At 37.1% G+C, this 21562-nt stretch overlaps 2 protein-coding genes across 7 annotated transcripts in view; one reads left to right on the top strand and one right to left on the bottom strand.

Annotated features, from left to right (window-relative positions):
• BORA (BORA aurora kinase A activator) overlaps positions 1-14444 on the top strand; it is a 37661-nt gene extending 23217 nt beyond the window's left edge. For 4 of the 5 annotated variants that reach the window (XM_069066787.1, XM_069066785.1, XM_069066784.1 and 1 more), the window contains 4 exons: positions 2747-2900; positions 3973-4589; positions 11699-11836; positions 14044-14444. In XM_069066787.1, the coding sequence (XP_068922888.1) occupies positions 2747-2900; positions 3973-4589; positions 11699-11836; positions 14044-14094 (960 nt within the window). In that variant the 3' untranslated portion in view covers positions 14095-14444. The remainder of the gene's footprint in view (positions 1-2746; positions 2901-3972; positions 4590-11698; positions 11837-14043) is intronic. The other variant, XM_069066789.1, reaches the window with a different exon arrangement.
• A 2141-nt stretch (positions 14445-16585) lies between these two features.
• The window catches only part of DIS3 (DIS3 homolog, exosome endoribonuclease and 3'-5' exoribonuclease), a 45277-nt gene continuing 40300 nt past the window's right edge, over positions 16586-21562 (bottom strand). For both annotated transcript variants that reach the window (XM_069066779.1, XM_069066777.1), the window contains exon 21: positions 16586-20832. In XM_069066779.1, coding sequence (XP_068922880.1) covers positions 20749-20832 — 84 coding nt within the window. In that variant the 3' untranslated portion in view covers positions 16586-20748. The remainder of the gene's footprint in view (positions 20833-21562) is intronic.

Here is a 21562-nt window from a genome sequence, read left to right on the forward strand (position 1 = left end):
TTGATAATATTTCTAAAATTTTCTCTTAATGATCAACAAGCTCTCTGTCGTAACTAACCCCTCCTAATGATTCTCAAGCCCCACTGGTTATCATTCAGTCCTTATTCCCTGCCCCCAATTGGCCAATTTTTTATTCCTCTCAACTTTTCTATTCCTGTAGTCCATGCAGAAGATACCCACCCCTTCCACTGTGCCTTCTGGAATACCTGCTCCATTGGCAAAAATCTTGCTTTCATCTTAAATCTTTTCTTTTCTCACTTCTTCTGTCTTCTGAGAGACCTTACTGCCTCCTGCTTTTCATTCAGCACTGACTGTAATTTCCCTTGATTCACTAGTTGAAGTGGGAGATTTGGAATACTCTTTGATCCCCATTGCTACTTCCAGGTTTTCTTCCTACCTCCAATACTCAGTAACCTCTCTTTTGAGGTTCATGCAATCCATAACTACTACCCAATCAAAATCCTGATAACTGTTGACTTCAGACCTCCAAAACACTCCCTTTTCTTCCTCAGTGAGTACAGTACCTGACTATCTTTCCTCCCTAACTCTTGCCCTCATACTAGGGGACTTCACATACATATTGATACTACTTCAAACATCCTAACCTCCCAGTTCCTCAACTGACTCATTTCCCATGACCCTCTTGTCCTCACTGTGATAATCTCTAAAATTCCCTTATCTATGCACAGTCTATTAGCACTTCATCTCCTGCCCCCCTTCCATTTCCAAACCCTGTTCTTCATCCACACCTTAATCTCCAGAATTAATTCCTCATTTCTCTCTCTATCACTTCCCAACTGTCCGAGTCACCCTTTCTGCTTACATTACTGATTGTGCTCTGCCAGGCCTTAGGCTTAGATCATTCTTATCATCTTCTGCATTTGCTCTTGCAAACTAACTTCAGAAAGAAGGTGGAGAAGATCATGCAACCATCCTGACTTAGTTCACTACAAATTTATGTTATTTAACTTCAACTGGGCCCTCGTTGTATCTTTTTACACCTCCCTAATATACTATCCCACTCAACATGGTGGGTCTTCCAAACCTTTTCATCTTTCCTCTATCCTCCATGGCTTCCGCTCCAGCTTCCCTTTCAGTTCATATTTTGCAAGAAAAAAATCAAGGTCATTTGCCAGGAGCCCCTTCTTCTCCCTTTTCCTTATCTTTCATCATCTGTATGCCTTCTTTCACTTTCTTCCTTGACCCGTCTTACATGATGTGATGGCTTTTCTCCTTACCAGAGCCAGCATCTTTTCTTGTACAGGTGATCCATTCCATCCCATCTCCTCCAGCAGATTGCCTCTTTTATCATCTGCACTCTTCACCTATATTTAATTTCTCCCCATCTACTGGCTACCTACAAATGTACCTCATTTTTTAAAAGTCACTCAATCGATCCTCCCCTGCTGACTATTAGCCCATACATTATTCCGGTTTTTTTGTGGCTAACCTTGAGAAGACTTTTTACAATAAGTGCTTCTACTTCTTCTCCTCTTACTCTTTCCTTAACTCTGCAGTCTGACTTTGAAACCTCATCATTCACCAGAACTGCTCTCTTCAAAGTTACTAGCGTCTTAATTGGCAAATCCAGTGGCCTTTTCTTAGTCCTCTTGACCTCTCTGTAGCCTTTGACGTTGTATGATTACTTTCTTCATATCCTTGATATTCTCTTCCCTCTTAGTTTTCATGACACTATCCTCTCTCGGTTCTCCTACCTATTGGACTGCTTCTTCTCAGCCTCCTTTCCTGGATCTTCATCCAAATCATGCCCACTAACTGTGGGTATTCCCTAGGTCTCTCCTAGATTCAGCTCTCCCTCTGTACTATTTCATATGTTAATTTCATCAGCTGCAAGGATTCAGTTATTATCTGTGCTGATGATTTGCAGATTTACTCATCTAGCCCTGATCTGTTTGCTGACCTCCAGTCTTACATCTCCAACTGTCTTTCAGACATCTCAGCCTGGATGTCCTGTAGACATCTTAAACTCAGTATATCCAAAACTGAACTCATAGTCTACTCTTAAATCCTCCTCCCTTTCAGATTTCCCTGTTACTGTCTAGGGCACCACTATCCTCTTAGTCCCCATGCTCACAACATAGGTTCATCTTTGATTCCTTACTCCAACCTCCCATACCCAATCTTCTGCCAAGGCCTGGCAGCTTTATTTTTGTAACACCACTTGAGTATACCCACTTCTTTCCTCTGATACTTACACCACCTTAGTGCCTCATCTCACACCTCAGCTGTCGTAATAGCCTGATTTTCCTAAGGTACAAGGCTGACCATATCAACCCCCTCTCACACACATACCCCAACTCAGTAAACTTGTGTTTAAGCTTCCAGGATCATCTATAACATCTTCTCTTCACATTTCCCCCTTCCTCTTCCCCCTCCCCCTGTTACTATTCAGTACAGAGATAGCAACAGTGCCTGAGCACATAGTATCGAATAAATGTTCATTGACTGATGACTGCGAGATTCAGCTCTGTGAGGCTTTCCTGATTCTCCCTCTCCTCCAGCCCCAGGTTCTAATATACTCTTTCCCAAAAGGATTTTTATTTATTTTGTATATACTTTTTTCTGTGCATATTGTTGTCCCTAATAAATTGTAAGCTTTGCGAAGGCAGGAACTGTTTCATTTTTTTCTTTGTAGCCCAAGTGCTTAGGTACTTAATAAATGCATGTTGGTTGATTGATAAATGATCTCTTTTCTGTTTATATGAACTTTTTTTTTAAAACATAGGGCCAGTTTTCCTCCAGTCCTATCCGGGGAGGTACAAGAAAATATAGCTTGGAAAGCATAACGAGTCCCTCATTTCCACAGCACCCCCCTACAGCTATTGCTTCACCAACATTCTCTCCAATTGCTTTTCAGATAGGAAAAACACCACTCTCTGGTATGTCTGTAGGGTTTTATTTGTTTGTCTTAAATATAAAATGAGGCTTTTTTTACAGTCGTATTCAATTATTTCATTATGATATGAAAGTGGCCTAAGGTTCTTGAAGGATATGTAATGTAATGCAAGATTTGGCAGGTCTCACCAAGCTTTCACTATAGCCCCAATGACAAAAGACCACCCTAGAAAGTTTGGAGAGACTCACTGCTAGAACCTTAGCCATTCATTTTTTGGGCCACAGTAATTAATGAAGCTCAGTAAAGCATTAAAAGGTTAGATTGGTATGGGTGTAGGATGTTTCAATACTATTGAAGTGACAGATATTATGAAACGCAGAAGTACAAAATAAGTGTTTGATATAAATAGAATTGTAATTATGTTAGTATAGCTTCATGGGTGGACCCTCCTAGATGAGCTTTACATTTCTAGAAATCTGTGAAGTTTAGGTTAAAAAATCTTTGTAACAATTTAAAATATTCAGTGAAGTTTTGGGTACAATTCCATTCACATAGCACATTTTACATTTTCAAAAGAAAATCAACAAAGAAGGTATTTCAGGTGGCATTATATTATAAAGGATTATTATCAAATGTACCTCCTTCCCAGACATTTTACACCCAGTCTGATAGTGGTAAAAAATCTATTTCTTTATTTTCTGCATTTAAAGTTTTAGCATTCTGGTAAGGTAAATTATGAAGGTTGTGGTTTTGTTTTTTGTTTTTATTATATTTAGAAGCTGAAATTTTGAGCTTTTTACTACTTATCTGTTAACAAAATGAGATGTATATCCTTTATTATATTAATGTGAACAATATTGTTATAATGGAAAAGATTTCTCTTGGTGTCAACTAGTCTGTGATTGAGAAGAGTATGATACAAGGAATCCTTATTATTCAGTAGGTTCATAGTCTTTTTGGGTAATAACAGTTAAATAATTATTCAGATTGTAGGAAGCTATTTTTCCTGAAAGAAAAGTCCCTAATAACTAAGAATTTTAATTGGTGTCATAAATATGTAATCTATTTTCTAAACTCATTTTGTGTTGTATATGTATCCTTTTTTTCATTTTTAGAACCAAGGAAGTTTACCTTTCGTTCTCCTGATGTGCCATCTGCTCCACATTCTAATGGCATTACCAACTCCTGTAGTAGAAGTCCATATATAGATGGCTGTTCTCCAATTAAAAATTGGTCTCCTATGAGACTTGGGATGTGCAAAGGAAGTACTCAGTACCGGACTTCACTAATTCGGATACCTTTTACTCTAGAGCATCATAATGGAGAAGAAGAAGGAGAAGAAAAAGAAAATGCTCCTCCCACAGATGCCTCTTTACCGCCAATGGATACTTCTGGAGTACATCTGCGACAGCTAGATGGGGATGCTTTTGCACATGGCACACATTTAGTTGTGGCTACCATGTCTATTACAAAAGATCAGTCCAGCACTTGTGAGAAAGAATTGGCGATATTGCAAGACATTGAAGGTGAAAAGGAGAATAGCTCTGTAGACATGGTTGATCCTGTGGAGATAGCAGATGAGAACATTTGGGTTAAGGATAGAGTTGGTAATAGGAGTTTACCAATGACTGGATTTATGACAGGTATTGCTTTCAGTATTGAAAGCTCTCATGTGTGCATGACACCTCTTGCAGAAAGCAGTGTCATTCCTTGTGAAAGCAGTAGCATTCAGGTAAGGCATTTCAGCATATTTGTCGGTATTCTCATTTGCCTTCATTTAAGGAATCAGCCACATATTCTTCCTTTTCTATTTCTCTGAATTTAGATAGAAAACAATTCTAATACTGTTACTATAACACTATAAACTCAAAATACAATGTCCCCAAATCTTTTGAAACCTGGAATATATATATACACACACCATATATTTTGTTTCTTGGTGAGCACTATACTGTGCATCTAATTGATATTGGTTATCCAACATGTACCCACAGGACTGTGAGCAGCTCAGTTAGAAAAGCTCATCTTATCTTCCCCCCACTTCATAAAACCAGCTTTTCCCCATTACTGAGGTCAGCTTAGACCAGGCTGCAAAAAATGGAATTATTCAGGAGCACAAGCGTACAAATGACATGGCTTCACTTCTTTACAAATATTGCAGGCCAAAAGGGTTTTTGCTACATACTATGACCAAGCTGTGTGAGTATACTCTTCCCCAGCTTCCATTAGACTAAAAAACCCATTGGAAAAAGAGGTCTAGTTTGTGGACAGAGGGACCTGGTTATGAATACCAGCTCTGCCCTTACTATCATAAAGTCACTTAAGCTCTACTGGCCTCATTTTCCTAGTTTATAAAACTAAACTAGTTTTATAAAATAATCTGTTTATGAACTGATAACTGCACAGAAGGGTCTGTTGCTTTAATTTAATTTATTTTTTTAAAGCAATTGGGGTTAAGTAACTTGCTCAAGGTTACACAGCCAGTTATTATTTCTGGATTCGATCCCAGGTCATCCCAACTCTGGGGCCGGTGCTCTTACTCACTGCGCCACCTGACCACCCCTAAGCAATTGGGGTTAAGTAACTAGCTCAAGATTACACAGCCAGGTGTTTCTGGGTGGGTGCTAAGTGTCTGAGCCCGGATTCGATCCCAGGTCATCCCGACACTGGAGCTGGTGCTCTTACTCGCTGTGCTACTTGGCCACCCCTGTTGCTTTAATTTAGTGTGTGAGCACTAATGAGAATTCATACTTCATGAGCAGCTTACTACAGTTGAAGAAATGCCAGATGGGTCGTCCAAGTACGTGGCTTTGAATCCTAGGTCTGCCACTAAAAGTTGGGGACCTTGAGAATCTCCTTAAACCTGTCTGGGCTTGAGTTTTTTCATTTGTAAAAGGAGAAATTTGGAATAGATGTTGTCTAAAGTCCCTTCCAGCTCCAGATCCATGATGTTGGCATATCTCTAGTAAATGGTTAGATTTGTGGTAAATTGTTAGATTTTTGTAATACTCTTAATGAAATCCAAAATAAAGTTACTTCATTTCACAGCCCTTTAAAAATAGCACTATTACAAAAAAAATTTGATTTGAACAGTGGCATGTTCTCCACTAAGGGAGATAGCAAGTGTGTGTAAGGCTGAGGGAGTGTCCTGAGGCTAGAGACATGCAAATTAAGTGGTTTTTCCAGGGAATATGAACCCATTTTTTACTGACTTAAGACCATGAATGCTGTCCAGTATGCCAGTCTGCCTTTATAATACCATGAGAACCTTTAGTAAAGGAACAAGAGTTCTCATGTTCTCTTAAGTTAATTAGGCAATAAAACTACACCAGAAAGGGCAGTTGCTTTTTTGACCATAGGATTTTGTTTTTTATTTTTTAAATTTTTTTTCTTTTTTCTTTTTTAGTTTACATCATTTCATTTCCACAAGATTTTGAGTTACAAATTTTCTCCCCATTTTCCCCCTCCTGGCCACCCCAAAACAGCGTTCCCACTGAATATTCCCTCCTCCAATCTGCTCTCTCCCATATCTTCCTCCATCCCCTCTCTGACTTTCCAGTAGGGCACGGTGGATCTCTATGCCCCAGTGCCTATATATCTTATTTCCCAGTTACATGTAAAATAATAATAATTTTATATATATATATAATTTTTTTTAAACATTTGATTTTAAAACTTTGAATTCCAGATTCTTTACCTTCCTCCCTTGTCACCCACCCTTACTGGGAAGATAAGCAATTCAATATAGATTGTATATGTGTAGCTATACAAAACATTCCCATATTGGATATATTGTGAGGGACTGACTATATTTCCCTCCATCCTATCCCACCCTTCACTTGTTCTATTCTCTTTGATCCTGTCCCTTTTCAAAAGTGGGTGCTTCCAACTTACCTCCCCTCCAGCCTGCCCTCCTTTCCATCATCCCCCCTCTCATCCCCTTCCCCCCTACTCCTGTAGGGTGAGATACCCTATTTAGTGTGTATGTCATTCCCTCCCTAAGCCAAATTCAGTGAGAATAAGGTTGACCCATTCCCTTTTGCCTTCCTGTTCTTCCCCTCCATTGTAACCATTTTCCCTTGCCTCTTCTATATGAGTTAGTTTAGCCCATTCTTTCTCTTCCCATCTCCTCTTATTATATTCCTCTCACCACTTAATTTCACCTTTTTAGTATCATTTCTTCCTATTAAATTTGTCCTGTGCCCTCTATGTATACCTGTACACATATATACACACACTAACATATGTATTCATATGCTCATATACCCTCCTGTATAGACATATATGTGTTTGTACACATATATATACACACACACACGTATATTTCTATATATACATTTCTATTCCCTTCAACTATTCTTATACTGAGAAAAGTTTCAGCAGTTACAATTATCATTTTTCCATGTAGGATTGTAAATAGTTCAACTTAGATAAGTTCCTTAGGATTTCTTTTCCCTGTTCACCTTCTCATGCTTCTCTTGTTTCTTGTTTCTGAATATCAAATTTTCTATTCAACTCTGTTTTTTTCATCAAGTATTCTTGAAAGTCAGGGCAGCTAGGTGGCGTAGTGAATAGAGCAGAGGCCCTGGAGTCAGGAGGACCTGGATTTGGATCCGGCCTCAGACACTTCACGCAAAAACCAGCTATGTGACCTTGGGCAAGTCACTTAACCCTAATTGCCCTGGGGAAAACAAAAGAATGCTTGAAAGTCCTCAATTTCATTGAATGACCATATTGCCCCCTGGAACATGAAATAATATTCCTAGGAGCTTTCTTTTTGGGATTGGTTGATTCTTTCAACCTCTATTTTACCCTCTGGTTCTAAAAAACATCAGGGCAATTTTCCTTGAGAATTTCTTGGAGGATGATTTCTAGGTTCTTTTTTTGATCATGGCTTTCAAGTAGTCCAGTAGTTTTTAAATGATCTCTCCTGGATCTATTTTCCAGGTCATTGGTTTTTCCAATGAGATATTTCACATTGCCTTCTATTTTTTCACTTGTTTGGATCTGTTTAATAGTATCTTTAATTCTCATAAAGTCACTTGCTTCCATTTGCTCCTAATTCTGAAGGAATGATTCTCTTCAGTGAGCTTTTGAGATTCTTTTTCCATCAGGCAAATTTGGCTTTTTAAGGCATTCTTCTCCTCATTGCGTTTTTGAGCTTCTTCTGCCTTTTGATTTAGTTTATTTTTTAAGGTGTTACTTTCTTTGGTCAGCTTGTTGACTCTAATTTCATAATTTTCTTGCATCGTTCTCATTTCTCTTCCCAATTTTTCCTACACTTCTCTTATTTGGTTTTCAGAATCCTTCTTAAGGTTCTCTATAGCCTGTAACCAGCTCGTATTTTTCTTGGAAGCTTTTGGTGCAGGAGTTCTGACTTCACTGTCTTCCTTCTGTTCCATGCTTTGATCCTTTTTGTCTCCAAAATAGGAGTCTAATGTTGGATTCCTCTGTTTGCTTTGCTTCCTTTGCTTGTTCATGTTGCCACTTAATTACTTGACTTTTCAGCTTTTTGCCACAATAGAACTCTGCTACCAGAAACAGGAGCTTTCTCTTAAATGCTGGGGTTTTCTCAGCTGCTCAAGCTATTAGTTAGGTGCCCCCTCTGAAGCCTCCACACGCTCTGGTAAACTGGTCACGTACCCCAGGATCTCCACCCTAGACAGCAGTCCTGATCCAAGCAGTTTAAAGCAAGACCCCTCAGACTGGTCACTTGGTCCCCCTACACTCTGCAGGCCAGGAGCTCTGAAGCAGGCATGTGGTGGCTGCCACGCCTCAGTCGCTTCTCCTTCCAGGGGGCGCACTCTCAGACTCCTGATTCCCAAAGTCCACACTGCACTGACCTCTCCCTTTGTCCTTAGTATCTATGGGTTGATAATTCTGGAAACCGCCACAGCTGCTGGTGATCTGAAGTCCCTCCAGCAGTCAGCTGGTTGTGGCAGCCCTGAGGCTAGATCCTCGGGCTCATGTGGGTCTGTGCTCAGCTCCCAGAATGCTCTGCTGGCCTGTCTTCAGCAGGAGGTTAGCATCTTTCAGTCATTTTGTGGGTTCTGTACCTCCAAAGTTTGTTTAGAGTCATTTTTTACATGAATTGGAGGTGAAAGTGGGAGCTGCGCAGAAGTCCTGTTTCTACCCACCGTAGGATTTATTTTTAAGCAATTGGGGTTAAGTAACTTGCTCAAGGTTACATGGCCTGTTACTTCTAGGTGGGTGCTAAGTATCACAGCCCGGATTCGATCCCAGGTCATCCCAACTCTGGGGCCAGTGCTCTTACTCATTGCACCACCTGGCCTCCCCAGCACCATAGGATTTTAAAAGAATATATTAGACTAGAGGTAAGGTAGGTCAGGAAGGAAATAAAATTGCAAGGTCTCTACAGACCTTTAAAGGTCCCGGCAACCTCTCAGGATGCATCTTTCTCTCAAGTGGATCTAGCTTTAAGGAAATGCAGTTTATCATATGGTATTTTTATTTTAAAATCTTATCTTAGGAAATGGAATTATTTCTGTGATTTAGGGGGAAATGCCATTTAGTACGTTATTAAATATAGATTAAAAAAATCCTAGGACTAAAATTTTTCTTGCAGAAGTGAATCTTTTGTTTCCTAGAAGGGTTAAGGCAGCTATGGTGTATTTGAAAAACATTGGACTATGTGTCATGAGAATTGTCATGGCTCCATTTTTCTTCCCTAGTTCACAGTCTATAAAGATGGCATCCACTAGATATCATCTTTCAATTTCTTCTAGCTCTAACATTCTGTTATCTATAAACTGATCGAAAGTACCAGGAAAATGTGTGATTTTGTTTTATAGATAACTTAACAGGTCTTCTTTGCTCTAGATTTCTCTCAGTATACTTCACCTAAGTTATGATTGTAGTTAATTCCAAGTAACCAACACCCTTCTCATCTTGGTCAAGGTTGCTTTAATTTTAGAAATAAGTTCTGAAAGCCTTTCGTGGGATACCAAACATTCTGAGTATTTAAACTATCTTCATGATCCTATTTTCCACCCTAATATTGCCTATCCTGACCAGATAATCTAATTTCAGAGTAACCCCAAGTGGAGTATTATTCCTAGGTAGCAAATATATCAATATATCCTTTATAGGAAAAAGATTGGTGCAAGGTCAGTAGCCAATATAAATATATTGACCCCCAGTTGAAATATAGTTTCTTTATGCATCAGCTAACATGATAACAACTGATAACAGTGTTCATTTTTACTATAATACTGTAGATTTGAACAAGATAAATATTGGGCAATGGTGGCAGTTTAGTAACTTCAGCTAAGCTTATTCAGTAAAAAAGATCTTTAAGCATAATGGGTAGGTTCTCAAAGCTTAGATATGTTCAGCTTTTTTTAAAAAAAGATACTGAACTATTTAATGAAAAAATTAACTGAAGCAGAGGGTATGAAGAATTACTTTCTATGTGGCTAGAGGTTCTGGCCAAAAAGAAAGTTACTTTTCATGGGAAAAATTTAGGATCCTGCTGAACATTGCTTTTAAACATTTTTCAAAAGGAGAATGCTTAGTGCCTTAGTTATTCTTTTTCCTTGTTGTCCCTGGTTCCATTTATTTTATGAAACAAGAATAAGTTTTGATCGTCTTCCTGCTTGTCTGTCCTATGTAGATTTATGCTAGATTGGAGAAGCTGGTGGTCAAAAGTCATGCACTTTGATGATGGTGTATTTCAAAAAGTTTTCTAACATTCTTTTCTAGTACTGCTAAAAAGCAGTCATTGGCAATGTTCAGCGGCTGGATGACTACTTGGTTGATAGCCTGTAGGAAGGAATCCTTATTCAGATATCTATTATACTAGATGACCTCCAATTTCATCCAACTCTGAAGTTAAGAATTTGTATTAGAATGCTACCATTTGATATAAAAATCTTAAATTACATTTGTATGCCCGTGGGTGAGCTTTTTATCTTAGTTGTTAGGTGTGATCATAAAATAAAGCAGTCTTTAAAAAATACCCAAACATGCTGGAACACTGACAACTGAATGTCTTCCCCTTTAATGTGGTCTGTTTGGGAATCTGTAGCACATTCTTTAGATGATCCTCAGATGTAATAAATATTTTTTCTTTTAAGGGCATTTGATTTCTGTAAAGAGCCCCAAGTCATTGAGCCCATTGTGATCTATGATTTAAATAATGCAGTTATATACAAGTGAGATATAGACCTATAATATCATTGGCATATAAGGAGCTCCATTTGAGGAAACTCACTACCATTGCACAATAGGCAACTGCTCTTCAGCTTCATCTGAACAGGTTACTTGGGCATTGCCAAGGGTCACGTAGCCAGTATCAGAGATGGGATTTGAACCGAGGTCAGCTCTTTGTACACTATCCCTCTTTCTTATTATAAAGAAATAACTTTTCTTGAGTGGCATGTCTGTAAATGATATTGCGAAAGATTTTATTTTCATTTTTAACGACAGCATTATTGGCAAAAGTGTGTATACCCTCAAATGTGACAGCTTTGAAGGGAACCAAGTTCTTATAAAGGTATATTCTGATAAATTTGTTTAAAAAATTTTTTTGTAATCCTACCCTATAGTTTTGCTACTTTATACTCATCATGAATATTTTATTCATTTCAGCATAATTTTATTGCATATTATGTAGTGTTGATATATAGTACTGATTCTTAACAGTTGATGAAATTAGCTCACAGTTTAAATTTTAAGCATATATTTAAGGCTCCTTAATGTGTTAAAATTTTAAAATACCTTCAAGGTTCTCCAAGATCATGTATGTTACTGTGTTGATATAAAAAGTCTAGAATTTGCAATTTAATTCTTAGGTGATTTTTCTTTTAACATTCTTCTCAGGTGGATAGTGGCTATAATACACAGACTTGTGGGAACAGTATTATTGATACAATTGGATTAGGAACAGAGAGCTATTGTAGAGAAAGTGATGCACCATCCTTTGAAGTTCAGAACAAATCTCAAGTTCCTGAAGCAAAGGTAGGAGATATTTTGGAGGGAAAAACTCTATATGGTGGTACAATATTATTGTGTTTGTATTTTGTCTTTATTATGGTGAAATTCTTTTCCTCAACAAGAGTTGTATAAAGCCAGTGATCGGTATCATCAGCTATTTATTCTAAGTCTAATTTCAGTAGGAGCTTAATTCTTTTTTTCTAAAGTATTTTAAAATACAACAAAACTTTATTTAAAAATGTAAAATCATTAGCTCCCTAGTGGTAGAGGCTAGATTTTGCCTGTGTGTTATGGTTTACAGAACCCTTCTCTAAGGGAAAGCATGAAATGACAGAAAGTTTAGAAACAGGGCTCCATCCTACTCAGTGCTTTAACTCGGCATTAAAGGGAAGTTTCTCCAAGGAGAGTGGCAAAACAGTACAGCTAAAGTGTTTCAGTTTTTGTGTTTGGTTGTCTGGTATACTTCTGGAAGGTCTGAAGTACCCCAATCACAAGACAATCAGTCATGTTCATAAATATAAATACCAAGCATAAATAATTTTACTGTTTCCTGCTAAGTGTATTCTGTTTTTTTGGTGGGGGGGAGGGCAGGGCAATTGGGGTTAAGTGACTTGCCCAAGGTCACAGGACTAGTAAGTGTCTGAAGCAGTATTTGAACTCGGGTCCTCCAGACTCTAGGGCCAGTGCTCTACTCACTGTGCCACCTAGTAGCCCTGTGCTGTGTATTCTGTAAAGAGGGGAGGGAAACCTAGAAGTAACTGATTAGATTCAAAACACTAATACCAAGGGCTTCCTTTCCTTATCATTGTGATAGCTGTGCTGTCATGTAAGGACTAGCACTTACTACAGCTGTCTCCTCATCTGTAAAAAATGGAGGTAACCTGTGTTCTAATAAAGGTACTTTTAGGGCAGTTGTAAGGAAGCTGTGTTAGCAGTCAGCCATTACTACTGAAAGGCCTGCAGCCAGAATTCTAACTCCTGCTTCTCATCAGCACACCACTTACCTTTTCTCAGTCTTAGTTTCTTAACCACTGTAAAATGATACTAGTAATATTTGCACTTTTCATGTTATGGGAAAAGTGCTTTGTAAGTCTTAAAACCTATGAACTTTTATTTTAACAGTAACCTGTGTATGTGTTAGTATTTTTGTCATCTTTGTTTAGCTTTATATTTCCATGGTAGAAGAATCCTGTGACAATGTTAATTACTAGCCAAGAGATCCTAACTTGAATTGCAAGCCAATTTATTCATTAGGATATATTAATGACTATTAGAAAATTTATCTACTGCTTGATCATTTTAAAAAATGAATATATTTCCCCCAGGCTAGAAGATCTGGGGCAAGAGGTACCATTTCTTATACCCCAGGGCTAGAGGTGATTACAAAAATTAAGCTATTACCACAAAAAATGCAAAGGAAAAAGAATCAAACCATAGAAAGCTATTATGGGAATAGAGATGACTGGCATTCATCTTCAGAGGAGGATATTGAAATAGAGAAACCCTCAAAGAGTAACAAAATGGACACTTGCCCAGAAAGAATTCATAGAAGATCTTAAGAATAATCCAAGAAAAACAAGGAGGGTATGAAAGGAAAGTTAACCAATTAGAAAAGGAGATGCAGAATCTTAAGGAAGAGGGGCAGTTAGGTGGCGTAGTGAATAGAGCACCGGCTCTGAAGTCAGGAGGACCTGAGTTCAAATCGGGCCTCAGACACTTGACACTCAACAAGCTGTGTGACCTTGGGCAACTCTCTTAACCCCAACTGCCTTGCCTTCCCCTCTCCAAAAAAATGAATTTATCTTTAAGGTCATTTTTTCCCCCCTATTAAAGTTAGCTTTTACTACTTCTCATCGATTTTTGTGTGTATGGACTGTGCGCTTCTGAAATATTAATCCCTAGTAGTCACCCTAATCCTGTCACCAATATGTAAATGTTTCTGAAAATATAGAACAACAAGCATTTATATGGTACTTTTAAGATTTGCAGAGTGTTTTCATATATTAACTCATTTTACCCTCACAAAAGTGCTGTCATCATTTTATAGATGAGGAAACTGAGACAGATAATAGGTTAAGTGACTTACCCAGGTTCATTTTAATCCAGATCTTCCTGACTATAGGCCCGAGTGTGCTGATTCACTGTGCTAATGTTTGATCCCCAAAAGAAATCTTAGTGCTGTATTATCAGGCAAACTGACAACAAGGTGTTCTTTTTTTCTCTTTAATTAGCAAGAACATACAGAGCAAAGATACTGGAAGAAAACAGCACATCCTTCATAGAAGTGTGTGTATCAGAACTGTAGATCAGCACTGAATTGCCATTTGAAGATATTCTGTGCACCGGCTCAATAATGTGATTATGATTGGGAGAAAATTTGAACCCTTTTTTCTTTCCCTTCCCAATGTGAAAGTTGGCACTGAAAATCAAATGCCCAAGTTGATGTTTACAAGAAAAAGGGCAGAAGAGCTCCTGAAACTTCACCAAAGCACAGAAGTAGACATTTTTATCATTAAATCTTCATAATTACCTCAAGTGACTTGATCATAACTAAATTTTTTGTTAAATGTGACATGATAAATTTTTTTCTGATGTAGAGGATTAATAAATTGTCATCCTATTTTTCACTTTTCTTTTTAGCACTGTTCTTGATGTAAAATGACTGACTAAAAACAAGTTTAGTTTATTGAGTATGCCATCTTCCATCATTAGACCTAGCTTTCCACTCCTTATTTTCAAAAACTAAGATATCTGATGAAAACTCTTTATTCCCCTTCATTAACCTATTCCATAGAAATAAATCCACAAGCGTTCTACTTGATTTTGAATTATGAAATTCCTCTATTAGACCTTAACTTCTGTCCTTTCTCTTCCTGTATCTTACTACCAATTCTAAACCACTCCTTTCTTTGCAAATGCTAGTCACTGTACTAATTGCTTAACTGGTTCATTACACCACCTCTGGCCACTTTGCCCTACTTTAAATCTCAGTGCTTTTAAGTATCCATTAAGTTGATACTCCCCTTCAGTACTGCTAAATCCAGATAGGGGAAGTTTATTATAAAAGCATACCAACTAGGTCTACTCCAAATTGATTTGATTATCTAATCTCAACTGAGCCCTCTCAATAACCTTTTTGTTCTTACTGTATTAGCAATTGCATTCTCCACAGCACCTGTTCTAAACCTTCTCCCTTTAAGTCCTTTACACCAGTCCATCAAGTTTATACTTTAAATTGAAGCCACTCAATGACTCATTCTAGATCTCATATCTTCTTACCATTCTTCATTCTCTTCCATTCACATTTCTCCTGAATTTCAGTGCTCCATCAACTAAATGCTTCCTGGATTCCCGACTGGATGTCCCACTTAAATTCTTAAATTTAATGTGTCTAAAATAGAGTCCATTATCTCTACTTTCTAAATTTCCTATTTTTGTTGAGTACATGATCATTTTTTCAGTCACCCAGGTTCATATCTTTGGAAACTAATTTCTCAGGCTGTCATACACCAGATCAAATATTTGAGATCCTGTTCTCTCCACTGAAAAGTGGTTACCACCCAAGTTCAGGACCTTATCACTTCTTTCCTGCACTATAGCACTAGATTCCTGATTGGTTTCTTCTCTGTCTCCCAGTCTATCACATAGCAGCTAAACAGATATACTAAAATGAGGGCAAAGTTTGGCCAGCTCCCTGTTTTTGTAATGAGCAGAAGGGCTAAGAGTTGTTTTTACATTTTAAAATACAATAAAACTTAATGTAAAAACCATTACTAGCTCATGGACCATAAAAAACGCAAACAAACAAAAAAAACCAGGAGTCAGGTCCCCATGGGCAGTAGTTTGACCAGGTCAGTCAAAAAGCTTCAGTAGCTGGATACCAGCCCTTGCTCCTTAAGGCTATGAAATAAAAACTGTCACTTTAAAGCCCTTTAACCCCGAATGACTACTACCTCTCATACATTCCACATTATAGCCCAACTGGTGGTCTTGCTATTTCCTATACGTGACATTTCATCTGCCATTTCCCAGGTTATTCTCCCAGCCTACAATACCTACTTCCTCACCTTCACTTCTTAGAATTTAAGACAACTCAAGTTGACATCTCTTACACAAAACCTTTCTCAATCCCCTTAGCTATTGGTGCTTTCTTCCCCTCCTCTACTCAAAATCAAATCCACCCCAAATTTTGTGTTTATTTTCTGTGTAAGGATTGTTTCCCCAAGCACAATGTAAAATATCTGAGAATTTTTTTTTAGTTCAGTCCATGGCACAGAACAGACCTTAATAAATGATAGTAGTATTAAAGTGAATGGAAATATAGTAATGTTGGTAATTGCTATAACATGTAAAATAATAGTGCTAAAAGGGATCTTAAGAGGTCAGCTAAGGGCAAGTCCCTTTATTTTATAGACAAAAATCTTGTTCATTTCTAACTCTTTTTTAAGTTTTCCCCCAAATCCTGCAGCATTTGTTCAGTAGATGTGACCCTAGTTCTTAAATGCTGTACCACCAAAGTACAAACTTTGGCAGATTCCTCTGCTGGCAAGGCTGTTTAAGTATGGTTGAACATACATAGCACATGGAATCATATTTGGTCTCAAACATCACAATTACGGCAATGCTACCTACAAGAGGAAGTGGAAATGGTATTGAAAAAAATAAAAAATCAGAAAAGTAGCTGAACTAACACCAGGTATACACATAGGTGATTGGTGCTAGAGGAAACCCAATTCTGAGTGAGGGTGTTCAGCAACTGGAAGATATCACAGGTAACAGATACAAATCTTTGACTTTTATTATTACAAACTTTAAAAAAGCAATCAAGAGCATCAAAAATCACCAGCCCACAGACACTCCTACTTACATCAGATTTTTTAGCAGGATCTACATATGAATTGGTGGCATTCTTGATGAAAGTACAGAGGATTACAGAGGCTTTCACAAAACTCCCTTAAAGACTCTTAACTGTATTTATATTGAATGTATTTTTATATGTACTTTTCTCTCCCATTAGAAAGTAAGCTCCTTGTGAGAAGGGATTGTTTCATTCCTTGTACTTGTATCCCAGGCACCTAGTACAATGCCTGGTGTGTAGTAGGCACTTAATACTTTATTAAACAAAGGTATCTCCTCTGCATATGATAAAAGAATTCAAAAATTCTTGAAAGACATAAAAGAAGCTATATATGATGGGGTCTTCCAGATGCTACCATTTGTCAGTAACATTATACAGATTACAAAAAAAAGATCCACAGTCATGCAGAGTTCAGCTTAATTATTCATACAAGAAAAGATAAATGGATGAAGAATGTTTATGGTACAAGCGATAATATGAAGTTGAATAGAGAACTTAGCTGTTATTGGTATTTATATACTGGATAGATACAACTAATAAACAACCAAGCCCAGAATTCAACCAAAGAATGTACTGGATTGCCTTCAGGAAACTACAGAATTATTTTAATGACAGCCAACTTTTCCCCAGAACAAAGATCCACCAACATTCTTCTGGTGATTAAACATTACTGTCTGTAAAGTAGTAGAGTTGAGAATTACACAAAAGGCCATGGAAAAGCACATGTTTTGTCTGACTATACATATTTATTTCAAGGCTTTATTGGAGGGAAGAAAAGGGGAGGGCACAAGGGAGAGAAAAAAAATGCTTGATAATTGAAGAAAATTTTAATTATAAAAAAAATCATGAATGAAAATTGCCTAGACCTATTAGTACCAGAGGAAATAATGAAAATAGGAAGAATTCACTGGTCACTAAAAGAAACCCCCTTGGGGTAGCTACATGGCACAGCAAATACAGAACTGGCCCTAGAGTCAGGATGACCTGAGTTCCAATCTGGCCTCAGATACTTAACACTAGTTGTTTGACCTTGGGCAAATCACTTAACCCCAACTGTCCTGGCCTTTCCCCCTCCAAAAAGCAAAACAACAAAAAAAACCCAAAGGAAAACTACTAGGAATGTCAAAGCCAAAATCTAGAATTTCCAGGTTAGAATAAATGAAGAGGGGTTGGGGGAGGTAGGGCGAGAGAGAGAGAATAAGCAATCAGAAAGAAAGAGTTCCAAGTATCAAGGAGCCACAGTTGGCAAATTACCATTTCATAGGAGAGAAATGGTTGAAATACTAAAGAGAGCAAAACATAATGGCTTACGTGAAAGAATAATTTACTTAGTGAAACAGTATAATCATATGGGTGGGAAAATGGACCTTCAATGAAATAGAGGACTTCTAAATATTCCTTATTAAGGGACTACTTAGAACTAGAAGGAACTATACCATGATGAAATATTAATAACTGGGGGAGAGGAAACAAAAATTATCTCAGAAGCTTAATGTCTTCAACAATCATTGAGGAATAAAACATAGGGCAATTTTGCTATATTTTGATCTTAAAGTAGTGAAGAACACACTAGAAAACGGAAAAAGAAGCTAGAATAGATTATTTCAATAATCACACTATACAAGTAATGAAATGGATGAAAATAGGCTGCACTTGAACTTAACCACTTTGATCTGAAATGGAAAAATGAGGATTAAACTCTCTCTCTCTCATACTTGCTCTCTCTCTCTCTCTCATACTTGCTCTCTCTCTGAAATTAAATTCCAGAGAATCAGGTAGGGAAAGGGAAACCATAGAGGGGATTAAGAGAGGGTAAATCTGATTGGTAACTAGGTGCTCGGAATGAAACACAATAGTGAATAGAAGCAAATGATATAAAATATAGATAAGTAATGTTGAGGATACTTCTCTCAACATTTCAACATCATTCCTCAACTCTGTTATAAAAAGAGTAGCAAGGATTTAAAAATGTGAAAGTATAAAAGGATAAGACAGAGAGGGAAATAAATAATTAACAATTATAACTGGGAATGGGAAAGACACTAATAATAAGACTTGATTTAAAAAGAGAAACAGAGAAAGTACATTATGCTTAAAGCACCACAGATAAAGAATATCAATACTTAATACATATGCATCAAATGGCATAGCATCTGATGCCATTATCTTTACTTCCAGAATTAAAGATAATGAAACTATAATAGTTGGAGATCTCAAGGTATCCCTCTCAGATTTAGAGAAGTTTGACCAAAAGATAAGAAGTACCAGGATAGAATTTTATAAAAGTTATATGTAACAGACCTCTGGGAACAGAAATAATTATACACATTCTCAGACATACACAGAACCTTTCCATACATGGCCACTAACAAGAGCACAAAAACCAAAGCCAGATTACATTAAACACATCCTTCAGCACCAAAATGCATTATATTCATATTCAATAAAGAATTTTTAAAGAAAGTATTAATTCTCAAAAGAGAAAGTTGTGATTAGTGCTCAAATAGTATGATCATTCAAACTGAACAGAAATTAGTAATGCTTTTAAATAAAACAAATTCCTACATTTAATGATACCTGATTTGAACTGTGGCAGGAAGAGATTAGAAACTCTCCTTTCCCCTCCCCTCAACCTAAGGACACCTGAGTTATATTTACTATCATTCAGGAGCACTGAGGAATCATCTACTCTGCTTCCTGTATGGAACCAGAGAATGGATGTTCAACAGTTAACCAATTACGGGGTATAATCCTTATAGGAGAATGGAAGATGTTGCTGTTACATGAAGAAAATCTTAAGTCCAGAAGGTCTTTGTTCCAGTTTTCCCAAACCTGGTGGTAGCCACAATTAACAGCTGGAAGCTCCCAGAAAAGCTGTTGGCATCCCATATCAAGGAATCCTAAATTCAGTCTCCTAGATTCTATTAAGTTGTACATAAAAGCCAAAGAACAATTTCTTACTCTCCACTATTCATCTCCCTAAAGAGAAGGTGCTATAAAGTATCTTTCAAAGCTGGAAGCTTTCTTAACCCTCAAATATGAAAACTGAGGCCCCCAAAGGCTCAGTATTATGCAAATGTCTAAGATTATGCACAATGAGGTAACAATAAAGCTTGAATTAGAACCTTAGGTTTCTTAAATCCTAGTCCAGTATTCTTTCTGCTATGAAATAGTACTATCCATCTTCCTTTTCCTTAAGGCTGACTTTACTTAGAGGTATTTTAGACTGAGAAGTATGCTAAAAGGGCATGATCTCCACACAGTCAAAGAATTTAATTTAAAAAAGACAAAAACCTAAAGATTTGAAAGGACTTTCTACATTACTTGAAATCCTACCAATTAAAAATTCATTTTGGTCAAATAAGCAATTCTCTCTGAAATGTTAAAGAGAAGGCAATCAGTCCTTCACACCTTAGAATGGATCAGTATAATCAGATCAGTTTCCTGTAACAGATGAAGTGGGATGGGGACTTGTAATTTTCTGAGAAGGGGTACTGAAACATGAGCTCCAGGATGCCAGAAGGCAAGGGACACCTCAAGGTTGGGGGGAGAATAAATTACCATTATACTTAAGCATTCTGAAAGTTTTAGGCATTTAGATGATATTCTGCTTTTTTATCCTCTAAATCCAAGATGGTCTTCTTTTCTCTCGGTTTAAAAAATCCAGAATTATTTATGCCAAACGAATCAGCTTTTCAATAAAGAGATGAATGCTCCAAAATAAGCCAGTAAAGTAACTGGCACTTCTGTAGTAAATTTATTTAAATGATCTTTATCTGGTCCCTGAAGTTGCTGTCCTATCAGTATGTAAGTGATGGGTATTCAATTTAATTTTTCTGCATAAATAATAGTTGTTACATCTAGAAAATGAAAAGAGAAGTGCTTTTCTCAAAGATGACGGAAAGACTTGAAGGAAATTGTTTAATAAAAATGCAAATTTTAAAAATGATTAAAATGCATTTTAAAAGCAACAAATTAAAATTGCACCTGATACTTTTAACCATGAAACTTGCCAGTGTTCTTCCCCAATCTTACAAAAGGAAATCAGTTTTGTCACAGTCTCTGTTGTCAGATACAGCTAATTTTCTAGCTTACTCCTCTTTTTTTCTGGTTCATCAATGTTCAAGTCTGTAGAATTGGTAGGAACACTTATTCCTGGTATCTAACAGAATGCAGAGGGAGGAAAAAAATTAAGATGTCATTAAAAAATTATAAAAGCATAAGAAACTGGATGTTATTAATTAAAAATATAAATGGCCAACAAAAACAAATCACAGTGCTAAATTTTGCTTATTGCAATTACGTACTTACTTCCTGATTTCTGCTAGTGCTGTTTCTAAATTTCTAATAAAGAGTGGTCGAGGAAGATGGGTAGAGTGGAAAACAGAAGACTTAAATATTTAAGTGATCTCTAATCTTTTTACTTCCCCTTTATCCCTCCTCCTGCCATTGTACCCCCTATCCTCTTTCATGGATAATATGTTAATCTCTTTAGAAAATATCAAAATGAAAAGCCAGATTTTTTTATTTTCAGCTCTTATTTTTCTCAGACCAAACTCTTTGCCCTTTCCTCCTCTCATGCCCTCCTCCCCTTTCCACACAAAATGCCCCTAACACAGTTACAGTAATACAGAAAACTAAAGAAGCAATTATCTACAGGTAAAAAAGAAATATGTAGCAAACAAGGCCTTAAAGTACAAAAACTGATACACAACATTGTAATTTATTTAAAAGTCAAGTGAATTGCTAGTTTTTTTTAAATTTGTTTTGTTTTATTTTTGGAAAGGGGAAGGCAAGGCAATTAGAGTTAAGTGACTTGCCCAAGGTCATACAGTTAATAAGTGTGTCAAATGTCTGAGGCTGCATTTGAACTCAGGTCTTCCTGACTCCAA

This window comes from Petaurus breviceps, unplaced genomic scaffold (genome assembly GCF_028583685.1).
Source record: "Petaurus breviceps papuanus isolate PSGF00001 unplaced genomic scaffold, PetGlider_PUasm1.0 90730, whole genome shotgun sequence".
Lineage (NCBI taxonomy): Eukaryota > Metazoa > Chordata > Mammalia > Diprotodontia > Petauridae > Petaurus > Petaurus breviceps.